General features: G+C 31.5%; 1 protein-coding gene across 1 annotated transcript; it reads left to right on the plus strand.

Moving 5' to 3' along the window:
• Positions 1–6,925: 6,925 nt before the first annotated feature.
• On the plus strand, positions 6,926–15,071 carry LOC659233 (uncharacterized protein). Its single transcript, XM_008192904.3, has 7 exons — positions 6,926–7,091; positions 7,145–7,305; positions 7,361–7,514; positions 10,365–10,964; positions 13,817–14,107; positions 14,160–14,268; positions 14,524–15,071. The coding sequence occupies exons 1-7, from the start codon at positions 7,034–7,036 to the stop codon at positions 14,705–14,707; spliced, it is 1,557 nt and encodes a 518-aa protein (XP_008191126.1). The 5' UTR covers positions 6,926–7,033; the 3' UTR covers positions 14,708–15,071.
• The last annotated feature ends 1,900 nt before the right edge of the window (positions 15,072–16,971 follow it).

The following is a 16,971-nucleotide window of genomic DNA, read 5'->3' on the forward strand; positions in this document are numbered from 1 at the left end:
TGTAATTTGTTAAGAAAAAATCTTGAAAAATTTCTAAAATCGTATTTTAAAAAACCTGAATCTCTAAACTTATTTTGTTAACTTTTTCAGTTTTCTTTATTTTTAAATGATGAATATTCATTGTTAAATTTACTATCAGACCTTAGCAGTTGGGTGTTGGCATTACCACCATACTGTACTTATACTGTACTTATAAACAATCAATAGTGATAAAGTTTGTATTATGTGCTCAAAAATTTAAATTCAAGAAGCCTCTTATGCTAGAAGACGTATAGGAACAAAATGGTATACCAACTTATTTTTTTAATTACGCATAATTTGCTTGAAAGTTTTACATTTATTTTAAAAAATTTAGAATGCGCACAGAAAAATATACGGAGCTCCAGAACTACAATCTGCTCCTTTGGTATCAAAATTTATCAGTTACAATAAAAATAAATTACAATAAACACAGTTAAAAAATTAAAAGGGCACTTTAAACTTATTTAGTTTTGTGTGGAAAGAGTTTTTTTCAGTAAGGAATTGTAATTCCAGTGATGTTATTAATAAATATTCTTGTATGAAATGTCGTAAAATTCGATTTTAGAGTAGGTAGAGAGACTTAAGTTTCTTTATTCGTTATTTCAGGTTTTTTCTTCAATTTTATTAATTTATTTGTTTTAAAACACTGTGGCTGTGATCATCATCGACTGCATCTTTTCTCATTTTATTATTTTACTCTAAAATGGTAGATACACTATACAAAAAAAAATACAAGAGACGAAAAAGTTTATAAATGGAATAGCCTTTTAAATTCTATTAGCACCAAAGCTAAATTAATTTGTGCTACAAAGTCATGTAACAATTTATGTCAAGAGGGCTCTGGTAGCTTCCTTCAACAATGTCCTACAAGCTTACAATTTGCAATATTATATGAGTGTTTAAAATAACGTTTGTATGCCAAATTTTATAAAAAATGAATAAGTATTATAAGAGAAAAAATTTAAAATATGGGTCCATTTAATTTTAATGCTCAATCTATGGTTAAAATATGTGCACTACCTCGCGGGACACTTTGTTGACATTTCTCTATAACACAAAATTGAGTTGGTGTGCCGGTTTTTGAGCATCCGGTATATTCGACGCTTTTTATTGTTGGTGAGACCGAAAATAAGTAATGTATCAGATTTTGTGTGCCTCCGAGTCGCCATCTCCAGCCTTATAATGTTAAATAGCACCCAATCTACTTTTTCGAAAAAATTTGATTACCTAAATATCTCAGAAACTAGACAACATCCGCCAAAAATAAAATTGATGTAGTTGTAAGACTGAACTTCTGGATTTTCTGAAAATTCTTATCACTTGTCACCTCCGAATCTCCACCACCGATCTGTTAATATTTAGAAAATTTTTGATTTGGTGCAAAAATTTTATTTATAACATAGGAATTAATAACTACGGCGATTCAAAAATTAAATGTGGACTAGTTTCTGTTTAATTAATTAAACCATCCCCAGCAGTAGGTGATAAATGGTTATAACTTATAAATTACCCACTTCATAAACTGAAAATTAATTACATTAAAATTTAAAAACTGGCTTAAAAGTTAAAAGAATAGTTGACTGAAGATTATACTACCCTGGTGTTGATTTTGATAAACTGTAAATTGACAGGAAATGTTATTAAAGTTGAGAAAGACAAAAAAAGAGTTTACTGTTGAATAGAAGCTAGATGGGAAACGTAAGACCCATTTACATCAACACAGCTTATATTGAGTTTTCTTCTCTGTGGATTTTTTATACTATGTGTGTTTTTTGGTAAGTGGGTATTTTTTGGTGTGGATTTTTTTTGATGTGAGTTTTTTTACTGTGCGCTTCTTTCTTTGTGAGCTTTTTTTCGTGTGAGCATTTTTTTCATGTGAAAATAAGGCGATCGATGGAAAAAAATCCTAGAGAGTTGGAATTTTTTTTAAAAGCTTTCTTTGCACTTGGGTAGACATACATCTCAAAAGTCCCCAAAGGTAGGGGGCGAGATCGAGGAGAGGGAGGGGGCTAAAACTGTCTTTTTTTTGTTTTTTGCGTATATCTCGGAAACGGTCGCCTCTATCAATTTTTATCTCTTTACCAAAATTAAAGTCGATAAAATTTCCTACAAAATGGTCCTAGCTTTATTGTTGTAGGGCTAACCTTAAGTAAACTACTAGCTTGAAGTTTGGTATCTACATGACACTGTATAACTAAACATTAGTATATCATAAGTATTTATATGAAAATAGTGTGTATAAAGCGTAAGCTAAGAGTGGGAAATAAGGGAAAAATAATACTTTCTTCCCTCGGGCTCTCCAGTTGAAGACCACAATTCAACATCTGAAGATGACCCAGAAGATATAGCAGAATGAACTGTTGGATTCAATGCATACAGTTTCTTAAATGATTTATTCAAAACATCTATAATAAATCATCTATTTATTAATATTTTACTAAACAAAAATGTAATTCAGTTTTCAATGTTTGAGACGAAGACGAAAATGCAGCATCTAAAGACGACTCTGAAGACTTCAGTGACTTCCATGTCTCCTCCTTTCTCCTCTAATAAAGTGTTGGACCTAATAAAATCAGTTTATTGTCAGTTTTTCAAATCACAAGACATTTTCTTTTAAAGCACATTTTTTTAAATGATTATTTTTTCCAGTCTTATAACTCGCTACAAAAAAATGTATATACCACTTTGTAGGAAATTTTATCAGCTTTAATTTTAGTAAAGCGATAAAAATTGATAGAAGTAAGAGTTTTCGAAATATAAGCAAAAAACCAAAAAAGGCTGTTTTAACCCCTTCCTCCTCCTCGAGTTTGTCTCCCATCTTGGGGACTTTTGATATATGTCGTCTACCCAAGTGTAAAAGAAGCTTTAAAAAAACTCCAACTCTCTAGGAATTTTTTCCATCAATTTGTCTAATTTGACTAGGCTAACATGGGTGTTTTTGTTTTTTTCTGTAAGCATTGTTTCATGTGGCCTTTATTTTGTGTGTTTTTTTTTGTGGGCATTTATGTTTGTGGGCTTTTTTCCTGTGCGCAATTTTCGTGTGCGATCACCACTAATTTTATTGCCAAATGTTTGAATTTACCGCACCACTTTCGCCAACATGACTACGTTTTTTTAGTTACATTAGTTTCCCAAGGATCCTATAACTGTAGGATTGCTCAAACGCGCGACCTTGTCAGCGAGCATCACGTGACGCGTGACGTAGGCTTTAGACCTGCCGGAACACCAAACCGCAAACCAGCTCTATATAGTTATTTTCTCAAATAAAAAGATTTAATAGTTATTTATTCGACGAGTTTGAATGTAAATCGGACGCTTTATTTCACGAGTGGATTTTTTAACGTCGAATCACATGCCAACCAACGAGACGTTTAACATCCACGAGGTGAAATAAGTGAACCGATTTATACGAAAGCGAGTTGGATACAATATTTTATTCTTCGAATTAGACTCAACAAGGCTTAAAATTGCTTTGAATCTCCTAAAAATAATCTGACGTTTCATATTGACAGTTGTCAAAACTTCCTTACACAGGAGAAAAATCGTAAACTGTGACAGTGTCGAAGAATAAAGCAATTTTAATTTAATTTTGGTATCAGTTGTGTTTAAAAAACCCACTCCTAAAGTAATGCGTCCGATTTACACTCAATAAACAATAATAACTATTTTGAAATTAATTTTATATTTTCTGAAATACAGTTGATATTCCAAAATTTTCTCGATTTACTTTCAAACTAAGTAAACTAACTAACTAAACAATTATTATAATCGTAAGTACGGTTGCGGCCATTGAAAACTAAGACACTTTGGCGTAAGAAAAATTTTATTATTATTTTTAACTAATGTTCTTAAACCCCAAAAATGTAAAACAAAAGTAAGTGTCTTAGTTTTCAAGAGCCGCGACTGTACGATAGATGAGCTAAGTAACAATTTTAATAAGTTTTCGCATTTTTGATCTTTGACAATCAGATTTGCCGGGGTCAGAGGATTGTTTCCTTTTTAAATTAGTTTTCTGCGATTTAATGTTGTTATAGTTTTTCCTAATTATTGTTCTTAGTTTTAAAAAAGATTTAATAATCTCCACCGGCATTTTGTCTTTTTTTGCAATTTTTAATGTTAATTTTTTTACAACACCCCCGCCTTTTTTGAAAAATTTCCTATGGAAACGTTCAAGAAATTTGTTCCACTTCGTAATATTTTCAACCCAAGCTTGTTTTGGTTTTACAAGACCGCCGTAAAATAATTGTTCAAACCAAGTAGGTAAGTTATAACTATGGTCTGATGGCTGAGTATTAACCGTATAGTCGCCTAGAGAAGGATTTGTTTCTTATATTTTTTAGCTAAGTAGCCTGCAATATTTTGAGTCATTTGAGAAAGAAAAAAAACTACCAGAAGTACTAGGTTGGATGTTTTCGTCTTTTTTCTCGGAAAAATTCAGTTTGATGTTTGCTGTCTCCATGACAGAAGCAGCCACAGGCTCCTCAGTATTTGCGTCAACCGTGTTAGTTTGTGCTCCAAGGACTCCGGGATTTTTTCCAAGAGTGATCATTCTTATTCTGGCTATAGCAGTCAGTGGGCTTGGGTGTTCATTAGGGCCTCTACTTCTGATTTGAGAAAAAAATTTTCATGGCAGTCTTGATTTAACTTGTGGGTGCAAATAAATTGCGCTTGTAAATGTGATTTCATATCATTAAATAACAGTTGTAAGGACCTGATTGACATAATAAGCCCTTTCTGAAATCTCTGCAAGATGTTTTTTCTTTTACCAATTGGGCGCATTGTTTCAAACGTGCGAAGCATTTTATCCAAATGCTTGTTTTGTTCTGCCAGGTGTACACCATAAGAGCATTTGGTAGGAATACTTCCTAGTTTGGTGTAGCTGTTGAAGATGTCGAACCATTTGTTAATGTCACAAATAAAATTGCCTGTATTTTTAAAGGTTTTTACATCCGGCCCAGGCTTGTATCTTAAAAGAGCATTTCCAACTGTATGTGATAATAGCTGAGCCGCCAATCTGACGTTTTGCCTTTTTTGAGGATCAACTATTAAATGTTTTTCTGAAATTTTGTAAGAGACATTTATTTCACTATCTGTTAGTACGAACAACTTGTTTAAAGGCTCCTTCTTAATTTAAGAAGGTGAGGCGCATCAGCATATAAATATTATTGTTGGTTTGTGGATTAATAAAGAATGTTTTATTTTCGTCTATTTCTAAATTCTTCCACAAACCTACGTTTCCCCCACCGCAATCGCTAACGCATGCTACAACATAGAAAGAAATTTTGTGTAATTCGCTGATTAATAATATTGAAGGAGTCATCTTTGTGTCAAAACCAATGTAAATAGGTTGTTTCCACTTTCCAAATAAACTTCTTGCCATTACCACTTGCATTTGATTATATGGACCCACAACCTAATCCGCAGCCACATCGTATTCTAATAAGCTTTTTACTTTAACTTCATCAAATGCAATAACTACAGTCTTCTCCAAAGCACTTATCTTTTCACCAGCAAGTTTGAGTAAAATTAAAATATCTTTCAAAATTCCTTGGGATAAGTTTATCTTTGACGCCCACCTTCTTAAAGACGATAATGCTGGTAAAGGATAGTGTAGCTTATCCCTCAAATATAAGTAGCACTGTTTGCTGTAGTACCTAATTGTGAAAGCTATAGCTATTTCGTCGTCCTTCCAGTTCACTTTCCTTTTTTTACGTAATAATAATGCTATTTGATTTTCAGTCAAAAACTGTTTTAACACGTTGATTTCATCTGGTACTTTTACCTTACTTAATCCGCAACACTTTTTTTTATAATAGGATAATTGGTCATTTGTTGACTTTATTTTCCACCTCTAGTTTTTGTTCATTGATTGATACTGACTTTGAAGTCGGTTATACTTTTCCAATAATTGGTCATACTTTTGTTGTATTGACTCTCTATCAGGCTCTTCAAAATCCTCTTGTGATGATGAAGAAATGGCAGAAATATCTGAGAAAATATCATCGTCATCATTTGTACAAGTACTTATAATATGTGCAACTTCTTGTCTTCTATGTCGTTTTTCAATTCTCTCATCGCGTTCTGATTGTATCTTATCGCCCTTGCTTTGATTTTCACATGATGGTAAATTAATCGTCGGAACGGCTGTCTTCTTTAATTTTCTCCTTAGTGGTAAGCCTGGATAGAATAAATTTATATGACTCTTGTTTTAATACAGTGGATGGCGAAATTATAGAATAATATTATCAAAAATGCAGATATTTTGTTTTGAAATACTTGGACACAATACTTAATTCCCAACTATATTTAATTTTTTTTAGGTTTTTTTAATAGAAACCCCTAATTTTTTAACCATTTTGGTAGATCTTTTAATTTAAAATTTAAATTATTTTTATAATGTACATTACCTAATAGCTTATGTTGTAAATCTCTCTCATAATCATTTACGCTAAAATGTTCCGAACAAATTTGGCTTGTCTTCGGATTCCATTTGTCACCCCTCCTACACCTTCGTACCCATTCTTGGAAAATTGTTTTTGAAACTAAATCTTTTTCTTTAGGAAAGTTGTGGTAAATTACGCCCTTTTCTATTGCTTTGGTAATAACTAAACTGTTATTACAACCAAGTAAGTAATAAAAGAAACTTAATATTATTTTAGGTTTTTATTTTAAAATAATATGGGTATTTGATTACTTACATCTATTAAATAGCACATGGACTCTGTAGACGTAAAGAAATTAAATTTATAAAAATTGACGGTCTTTTAAAACAGTTAGCGCAAGTTCGAGAGCGGCTAGGTCTAAGAGTGACGTCAGCGTTTACAAATATGTAGGTGGGGGTACGCTAACGTTGCAGTATAGGGGATAAGCTATCCTAGTGTCTATACAATCCTTGAGTTTCCAACCAATGAATGGCGACACTGTGCCAATGTTTTTGGTGTTTTGACATTGACGTTTCTACGTTTTTGTGAATTTTTATGTTTTGAATGGCTTTCTTTCGTTGAACCTAATTATGTACACTCGAATAGAATATCTAAATATTTGTGTTTTATTAATAATAGGTTTTGCAAGTAGGTGTTAAAAATTGTCCGTAAAGGGACCGTCTTAACCGCATGATTTTCAGATTGTGTCTCATCTTATCATGTAGACATTATCGACAATGGACCTATCGTGAAAGGAGCCAATATAACATTTAAAGCGACCGTTTATTACGGTGATAAGTTTGCTAGCGGAACTTTTATGTATAGCTGGAAGGACAGAGCTGTCCCAACACACACAAGAGAGGTGAGTCATTTTGCTCTAATCTCTACAGATTTAAATTGTTTTGATTGTTTTGCAGTTCCAATCTAAAAATCCAATTGATGAATGGACTGTTTTGTACAATGCCACTATTTATCCTCAAGGTCCTTATGTGGTTCAAGTCACAGTCTGTAAATATTTTTTGGTTTATTGCGCTGAAATCGGCTCAAATAGGGTAGAGTTCTATATAAATGGTAAGCATTTAACACGAAATACTTTTTTTATTTTCCTCAATCATTCTGTGGTGAATTTAAAGTACCTAATCATTTTTATACGTATAAGCTCCTACATACAATTATAAATTAATAAATTTTTGAAGTAATAGGTAACTTTAAAACTGAGTTGGCAATTCTTAACTCAGCCTCAATTACATGTTTGCTCCTTATTTCGATTTTTTTTTGCTCAGTGCAGTAAGCACTGATAACTTGTTTATTTTAAGTCTAACAATGTTATTGACGCCAAATAGAATTCTAAATGATTATTTTGATTAGTTCAAATTCTCTGAATTAATTAATTCTGTGATCTCCATTTTTGCATAATTAAGTTTCTGTATTAAAAATGTGACAAAACGCAAAAATTGATAATGTTATTTTGAGATTTGACTCAATTAGGTGACTCGGTTTATTTAGGTAAAAAACTGAAAAATGTGTTTTTAGAAAGTAGGACCAAATTTTGTCATTTCTCAGCTCATTATTCTTAACAAAATTTCGGTCAAAATCGAATAAAACATGCAAACATCAGTTTCATTGTATTTTTGTGATTTTGGGGCGTGTCTTGATAAGATCTTACATTTTAAATGCGTTTTTAAAAACGAACTAAATTGACTGAAATAAGTTAAAATTAACATAAATTTTTAACGAATTTTTTAGAGAGAAAAAAACTTGGTGTGTTAATCACTCGAAAAAAAGAAAAAAATATAATTGATTTTGGCCTAATTTTGCTGATTCTTTGGTTTGATTTGAATAAAATTTTGCGAATATTTTCCTTTCATACTAAATACTCAAAATTTTCTAGTGACATCTCTAAAACTTAGTTTTAACTCAAAAACAGAACATGATTTTCTACTAAGTGTAAGTGGTTTTCGCTTATTTTGAGGAAATTTTGCTCAAATATGAGCTAAATCGGTAGAAACTATTAATTTCTATTTATTTTGTGGTTTTTAGTTGCGTTTTGACAAGTTTTTACAAAATAAAGTAATATTGGCTGAATTTTCGTTCAATTTTAAGTAGATTTTTTGAAAAAACAAATCTTAAGTTTTACCTCAACGAGACTCGAAGATGGGTAAAAAAATGGCAAAAATTAAATAATTTTGGATTTAAATTGGTGAATAATCGTGTAAAAAGTTCTTCTGCAATATGTACAATAATTTCAGTTTTCTGTGGTTAGACTATAACATTATGTTAGCCGTCCGCACATTTGTAGACATTACATATTGTGGATAAATAACTAACAAAATATCTGCCCCTTCATATAGTCCATATACAGGGTGCTCAAAAACTGGCGCACCAACTCAATGGTACGTTATTGAGAAGCAAGTGCAGATTACGGGTAAAATGTTGAAAAAATTTCTAAAGTTATATTTTAAAAAATCTGGAGCTACAAACTTATAGTGTTAACTTTTTCAGTTTTCATTATTTTTTTATATTCTCATGTTTCATACCAGGTAATCGTTCCGTAACAAAACGATGGTTAATTATTTTAAAATTTACTATCAGATTTTAGCAGTTTTTTTAATTTAAAAAAAATTAAAATTTATCCAAAAAATCACAATGTGTAGATGTGTCAACACTGGAAATTATTTCCTATAAAACCCTTTCAAAAATAATTTATTTTTATTGTTGCTCAAATTCTATTGCGATCATGACTGTTAGACAACGTTGCCACATATCGTTTACCTAAAATTAGTTATTTATCAATAACTTCAATACAAAGAATTTTTTACTATTTTTACCTTTACATGTAACCACTTCTCTACCACACACCATTGAGTTGGTGCGCCAGTTTTTGAGCACGCTTTACTTACAAATTAAATTTATTTCTTTCTGTATGCCTTCAAATTTTTTCTACAATTTCTTATAAATAATAAATATTAATTAATGAGAATTATTTATATTAATAAAATATTGTTTTATTTAAAAAATTTAAAAATACTAACTAATGGAAATTTTTACGATTTCTGGAACAAGCGATGCTTGCAAAATGTTTTGTACAAAAAATATGTAAGAAAATAAGTGTTCTACAAACGACTTCTTATTAAAGATATCGTCTCTTGCGTAAACAGAAATACAATTTCTTTATTTGTCAATGCTTTTGAAGATACATTCCATGAAAAAGTAGATGTGGTTTATAATTATAAACCTAGAGTTTTCAAAGATGAGAAATTATGATTTTCTTGTTTTTTTTAAATTATTGTTCTAATAGATCATTAAACATTGGTAAAAGATATAGGAGTGCAATAGCTAAATGGAAAAAATTGAGGAACAGCGAAGTAATTTTGGAAACATGTTAATTTTAACCAGATATAGACCCTCAAAGAATCAAATTTTCCTCGCGCGGCAGTGGCCAGCGGAGTCAATTGTGCCGCGTGACGTCACAGTAAAGCGCGCGATCTGTCAAATTTCGAACTTTGAGGTCCCATACCTTTTTTATTTATGCGAATATAAAAAAATGAAAAGTACCATTAGTTTTACAATTATGAAGACTATTAATGGTATTAATTTCAAAAAAATGGAAACTTCCTCATTATAACATTCATGTTTTTTTTCCGGTTGGGATATTTTATAACTCGAGGTCGGTCATTATGTGACGAAAATTTGTTTTTGAACAGATTAAAACAAAGTCGTGGTGATTGTAATATGAACTGCAATTTTTTCGAACATTGCTTTTGTTGTTGTGTGATAATGATTTATCAAATGACTGAACCAGAAATAGGGTAATCCCAAAGCGCCATTCTAACAAAATGAGTGTTGTAAAGCAGTGTCTGTTAATTAATTTGATATTAGTTTCGCTAATTCATTGCAACGAGAATTTGTTTTTTCTTTCAGAAACCTTAAACGGTGACATTTTACTTATTCAAAAAAACAAAACACGACCGGATCTCTTCGTCTCAAACGCAGAACCTGTCATCCACAACGTGTCTCTCAAACAAACCGACGCCGACTACATCAAGCAAGCTCCCAGTGTGCTAACGTATTGGTTTGTCGATTGCGTCTATTATGGGTTTAGGAAAGACTTTGAATTTCCGTTCAATTACACGCAAGCTGAGAAAGAACACTTGATTGAAGCTTTGGTAGTTGCTGATTTTTCGCCACCACCTCCACCTCCCACCACAACCGTTCCAACCACCACCACCACAACGACAACAATCAAGCCTAACACTACCACCACCAGCACAACAACTCCTAAACCAACAACCACAACTAAACCAACCAACAGTGTAACAACACCAACAACTACAACAGCAACACCAACGAATTCAACCAAAGTCAAAAGAGATGTAGATAGCCAATCAAAAATTATGGTGAATGTGAATGGAACGTTACAGCCTTTTAAGGGCAATTTTCCCTTTGTTTGTAATGGAACTCAAGTCGCCACAGATTCACATAAAACTTACGGCTACTTCTTCAAGAGAGTAAAAGTTAGAGGTAAGTTTATCATATTAGAGGTACAGCCACGATAAAAAATAATGACATCCCTAAATTCACAGCCACAAATCTTTTCGATATGATACGGTTGATGTGTACATTTTAGTTTATAAACTAGCTGTATATTGTAAACTAATCTGTATGTTAAAATTTTTATTATCTAAAAGATTTTGTTATTCAGCCCGGTTGGTAGGGGTGTCATTCTTTTTGTTCGTGACTGTATGTTTGGTCACGATCATATTCAAAACATTCTAAATAAATTCGGCTTTAGAATTTGTTAAATACATGCAACCACAGATGCTACTAAATTTTTAGAACCTAATAATGTTTGTTTTCTCTAAAATTTCTATGATACGAGTAGTAGGTATTGCCAGTCGGAGGGAAGTTTTTATCATTGAGATAACTACATACAGGGTGCTCAAAAACTGGCGCACCAACTCAGTGGTACGTTATTGAGAAGCAAGTGCAGATTACGGGAAAAATGTTGAAAAAATTCCTGAAGTCATATTTTAAAAAATCTGGAGCTACAAACTTATTGTGTTAACTTCTTTAGTTTTCATTATTTTTTTATGCTTTTATGTTTCATACCAGGTAATCGTTCCGTAACAAAACGATGAATAATTATTTTTAAATTTACTATCATATTTTAGGAGTTTTTTTAATTTAAAGAAATTAAAATAAATTAAAATTCATCCAAAAAATCACAATGTGTAGATGTGCCAACACTGGGAATTATTTCCTAGGAAACCGTTTCAAAAATAATTTATTTTTATTGTTGCTCAAATTTTATTGCGGTCATGACTGTTAGACAACGTTGCCACATATCATTTATCCAAAATCCGTTATTTATCAATAACTTTAATACAAAGAATTTTTTTACTATTTTTACCTTTATATGTAACCACTTCTTTACCACACACCATTGAGTTGGTGCGCCAGTTTTTGAGCACGCTGTATATAAATAAATTTACTTTGTATTATGAATTATGATAAAAAAAAGATTTATTTCAAAATCTGAACAAAATCGACAAATAAAAGTTAAAGACAAAATCGTCAGTATTAAAAGCTACGAAGAGGATGTTTTTTTTTTGTTCGGCATTGTTTTTACATTTCATTTTTGACCTTGATTAAGTTCACATATTGTATACTAAACGTAAGTTAATAGATGAAGTTTTAAAATAGAATAAACTTTATTTTGGACGATACCAATCAACTACAGTTTCCCATTAAAAGGAAATATAGTCAGTTGATCTCAAAGAAAGGGTCACTTTTTTAAAGAATATAAAGTTATTTTTATACTTTTTTACCAATAACAGCTACGTCCAAAAATACAATAGGTGTTTCATTAAATGGTGAAATGGTGGTGAAAAATGACGAACCTTAAACATCTTTACATTTTATTATTCGAATCAAAAGTTTCGCAAAGTTTTACAAAACTTTTTCAATCAGTCTATTGCAAAATCTCCAATAACCCTTTGAACTTTTGCTACATGTTTCTGGAACAGTCGGTATATAAGAAACAATGTTGTAAATTCCATTTCAGTTCATAGTAGAATTGCAACAACGCATTTGAATTTTTCGGGGCGAAAAATAAAGCACAAATTAAGAGTTTCTGTATATTTTAAATTTGTTATGCAAACCCCATATTAAAAATGCTATCTATACATGAAAAAAATACAGGTTGTTCCATTTGAAAAAAATTAGTTACTCAAATTTTTGCGTTTTGGCATACTCTGTATATTATCTGCGTGCTTTAACTAAACGTCGTCTATTTGCTAAAACTACAAGGTATTCTGAATTTTTTTTGCAAATTTCCCAGAAAATATTAATGGGCAACTTTGCAGTTTTTATAACGAAAAGTTGAGTAATTCCAAAAATAGTTTATATAAAGTTACGTTATTTTTTGCGTAGATTCCAATTCAACAAAAATATATAGAGTGTTCCATTTACAAAAATATAACCTTGGGTCACCATCCTGTACATAATAGAAATATTTTTAGTTTGTGGATTTTAAGTCTATCTATCGGATAATAAAAACAGCATATTGGTTGTTTCAAAACTATAAAACGCCAACGTCGCATTTTACTGAATTATTTTTTTACATAAGGTTGATAAAAATGTAAAATGTCATTAATAGTTAGATCTCTCATTGAAACTATAAATTATTAAACATTAGCCATTAATTTGTTGAAGTTCATGAATAATTTATAACAACTAGTTTTGAGAGAAAATGCGACGTTGGCATTTTTATAGTTTTGAAACAGTTAATAGCAATATTTCAATTACCAAAAAAGTTATAGACCGATTACATACCCATGGGACACCCTGTATGTTGCTAATGATTCAAAGATTTTTTTTCTGAAACCGTATTGCATTGAAATAATAACATTTTTCTACTCTAATGCTCTAATTCATTTGTTAAATGTTTGTTTCTTCATTGAAATACCCGTTTTCCAATAAGATACAATTTTGTGACCACCAATGGTAAATGAAAATGTAACGTAATAACACCAATAAAAAAAGAGAAAAAGAAAACACTGAAAATTTTTGAAGTTTGTTAAAGGTCTTAACATATTTTTAAAGTCGTAATTGCAAAAACGTAAAGCAAAAATTACTTGTATGCAATTCAAAGAAAATTATGTACAGACTGATCCAGAAATACTGAGAAATACTTTCAAATCTATTGCCAACAGACTCAGTTTTTCTGGATCAGTTTGTAATTAGCAAAATCGTTTTTTGGGTATGATACGAATTTAAACAACAATACAAAATATACATTCTAAGATTTAATCTGGCCGTGATCGGACGTATAGTAACTGGATTCAGGTATATCGCATTATTTTTTTTAACAGCGCCTGTAGCCAAAGTGAACGTCACTGGAAATAATTGGCTACAACATGGGGATTTGTTAACGCTAAATGTGAAATGTCACGGATCGAGAAATTTCAAATATTGCGTGCAATACCAAAGAGGGCTTTATAATGTAACAGGGAACGAAACTTGTTACATTTACCAAGAATTAGACAAGTGTGAATTCACAATCCAGAGGTACTTTTCCGATTCTATGGAACATACAGTGGTTATTATAATCGAAAATGAAGTCGGTAAAGTCGTCTATCCTGTTACAGTAACTGTTTATAAAGGTTTGTAGCTTAACTAACTGGTCTTATGGTTTTTATAAAACACATTTTTTAGTTAAAAAACAAGCGCAACTTTCCGTAATTGTGGTACCTGTGGCTTTCAGTTTAGTTGCTGTGGTTTTAATTGTGTTTGGAGTGGCGTATTATCTCCAAAACCGTTCAAGGTATGTTAGTTTTGTTTGCAAGTCTTTAGATCAACTCTTGCTGTGGAATTTAGATTGAGAGATTTTTATTGTTTTTGATAGATTATCGTTTTATTCTGTTGAAGCGATTTTCTCCAACGCCAGTATTTTCGTATGTAGTAATCGTAAGAAATCAACATAGGTTCAAAATTTCACAGCAAGAGTTGATCTAAAGACTTTTTGAACGCACTGTATTTGTAAAAAAACTTAATATATTTTTCATTGTTTTTTCTATAGGTTTGTAGTGGAGGTGGCAGATTTTAATTTCGGTCAGAACTACAGTGATATGGAGTATAAGACTTTTAAGGAGAGATTGAGAGATGCGATCGCTAATGCGTTTTTTACAAGGGCTCCTAGTCCTGGATCGTCGGAAGTTCCGGTGTGGCCACCAGGCCGGAAATACGGAAGCATGACGAGTTAAGATATTATCTAAAATAATGAAAGACTAGTGAGATTCGCCTAAGATTGGAATATACGCTACAGTATAGCATTGTAGGATTTTTTGTCAATTTTATGACAAATGTGTTTATGTGATCTGTATTTATTACGTTATCTCGGTTTGATTTTTTAAATATATTTTTGGATGCACATGTTGTTTAATACTTAACAATGTTTTTATTCGAGGTGATGCAGGTTTTATTCTGCTTTAACACTGGAGAGGGCGAGCGTAGGTCGAGTGCTGTATAACTGTCTGATATATTTTACTTTTTTGTTGTATTGCTTTGTATTTTCTACTACATGATATATTAAGGAGAAATGAAGCAAAATAAATTAGTTTTAAAATGTTTGTGATTTTTAATTTTCCAGTCATGTTATAAATATTATACAATAAGTGAATTAAACCATTGTTTATTTGCTAGAAGAAAATTTAATACCACGAGCGCAAGCGAGTGGATTAAGTCTTCGAGCAAATTAATAGGTTTAATTCACGTGTCGTATATATTTTTTTATTCAATTTTGACCAAAATTTACCAAAAAATGCAAGAAAATGTTAAAATTAACCGTTCGGTCTATACAAATCATATCACATGCGAATCAAATTTCGATAACAACGAGTTTATTTATTTGCAAAAGTGCGAGAATTGTAACGCGTATGGAAAAAATGGCTAGAATCAGCGATTTTAAAGAGGAAAACCAGGTTTTCGTGCCTGAATTGATCATTCAAGAAGCTTCAGAAGCTATAAATAAAGTGGTGCCAGCAAAATCTAAACAATTATACGAAAGAGTATTCAAATTTTTGGGAATGGAGGAAGCGGAAGGATGCAAAGGGAGTAGACGAGAGAATAATTTTGGCTTATATTTCTGAACGATCCATAAATGCAAAATCTTCGTCATTGTGGGCGTATTATTACCAACTGAAGAAAATGTTATCTGTTAAAGAAAATATCGATATAAGCAGGTTTGTGAGGATTATATTGTTTATAATAAGTTTTGAACTAATAAATAATTGTTGTAGATTTCATCAGGTATCTGCTTTCTTAAAGCAACACTCTGTAGGGCACAGACCAAAGAAATCTAAAGTCTTCAGCTTCGAAGAAATGGAAAAGTTTTTAGTCACTGCTTCAGATGATGAATATTTGCTGCAAAAAGTGGTTCTAATTGTGGGAGTTTTTGGAGGCTGTAGAATTGGAGAATTAGTTGCCATGTCAGTTGATGACGTCGATGATCGAGGCAACGTAATTGTGGTCAATATTCCTGACACGAAGACTTATAAGCCAAGAACATTTACTATCATCAATGGAAGTAACTCTATTCCTTCCACTGACGTTTTTTGCAAGTACAGAAAACTACGACCCGAGAGTATTTTACACAAACGGTTGTTTATCAATTACCGTAAACAGAAATGCACAGTGCAACCAGTTGGGATAAATACTATTTCAAAATTTCCCGAAAAAATTGTACGATTTCTTTGTCTTCCAAATCCAGAAGAATATACCGGACATAGCTTTAGACGTTCAAGTGCAACTTTACTGGCAGACTCTTGAGCCGATTTAGCAGTGGTAAAGAGATACGGAGGATGGCGTTCAAATAGCGTTGTGGAAGGATATATAGAAGATTCCCTTAATAATAAAATTGAAATTTCAAGGAAAATCATAAACCATTCTTCATTCCTTCATTCAGAAGGAATCCACCTCAAATTCGGAAGCACGTACTTCCGCGTCATCAACATCAGTGTCAAATCAAAATATAAATGGGCCTATTAATGATAGATATGGTGTACATTTCAGTAGCCTCAGTAATTGTAACATTTATTTTAAATAAAAGTATTTGTTGGTATTCATTAAAGTCATTTAAATCAATAGTGGAATAATTTTTAAATCACTAGTGAATAAATCACTACTTATGCGTGTTACTATGGAATCAATAATGACACTTTATAATGTCAAAATTGAATAAAATAATTTAAAAATAAACAAAACTTGTAAAGCACTATAAACTATATAAATCAAAGTTGATATGAATTACGGATACCTAAAGGTTAAGGTAACAAATGGTGTACAAATAGAACATTCCCGTCCTAGAAAATTTCGTTAATGTCTACAGAAAGCGCACTTGTATTACCACATAAGTTTTTGCAGGAAAAAATTAACTTTGTTACTTGACCACAAATAAAATAAAGCGAATCCGTCCCCTCAGCGTCTTTGGGGTCTAAACCCAATATATGATCTCAGCGGACTTTATTAA

This window comes from Tribolium castaneum, chromosome 1, assembly GCF_031307605.1.
Source record: "Tribolium castaneum strain GA2 chromosome 1, icTriCast1.1, whole genome shotgun sequence".
In the NCBI taxonomy this organism is placed as follows: Eukaryota; Metazoa; Arthropoda; class Insecta; order Coleoptera; family Tenebrionidae; genus Tribolium; species Tribolium castaneum.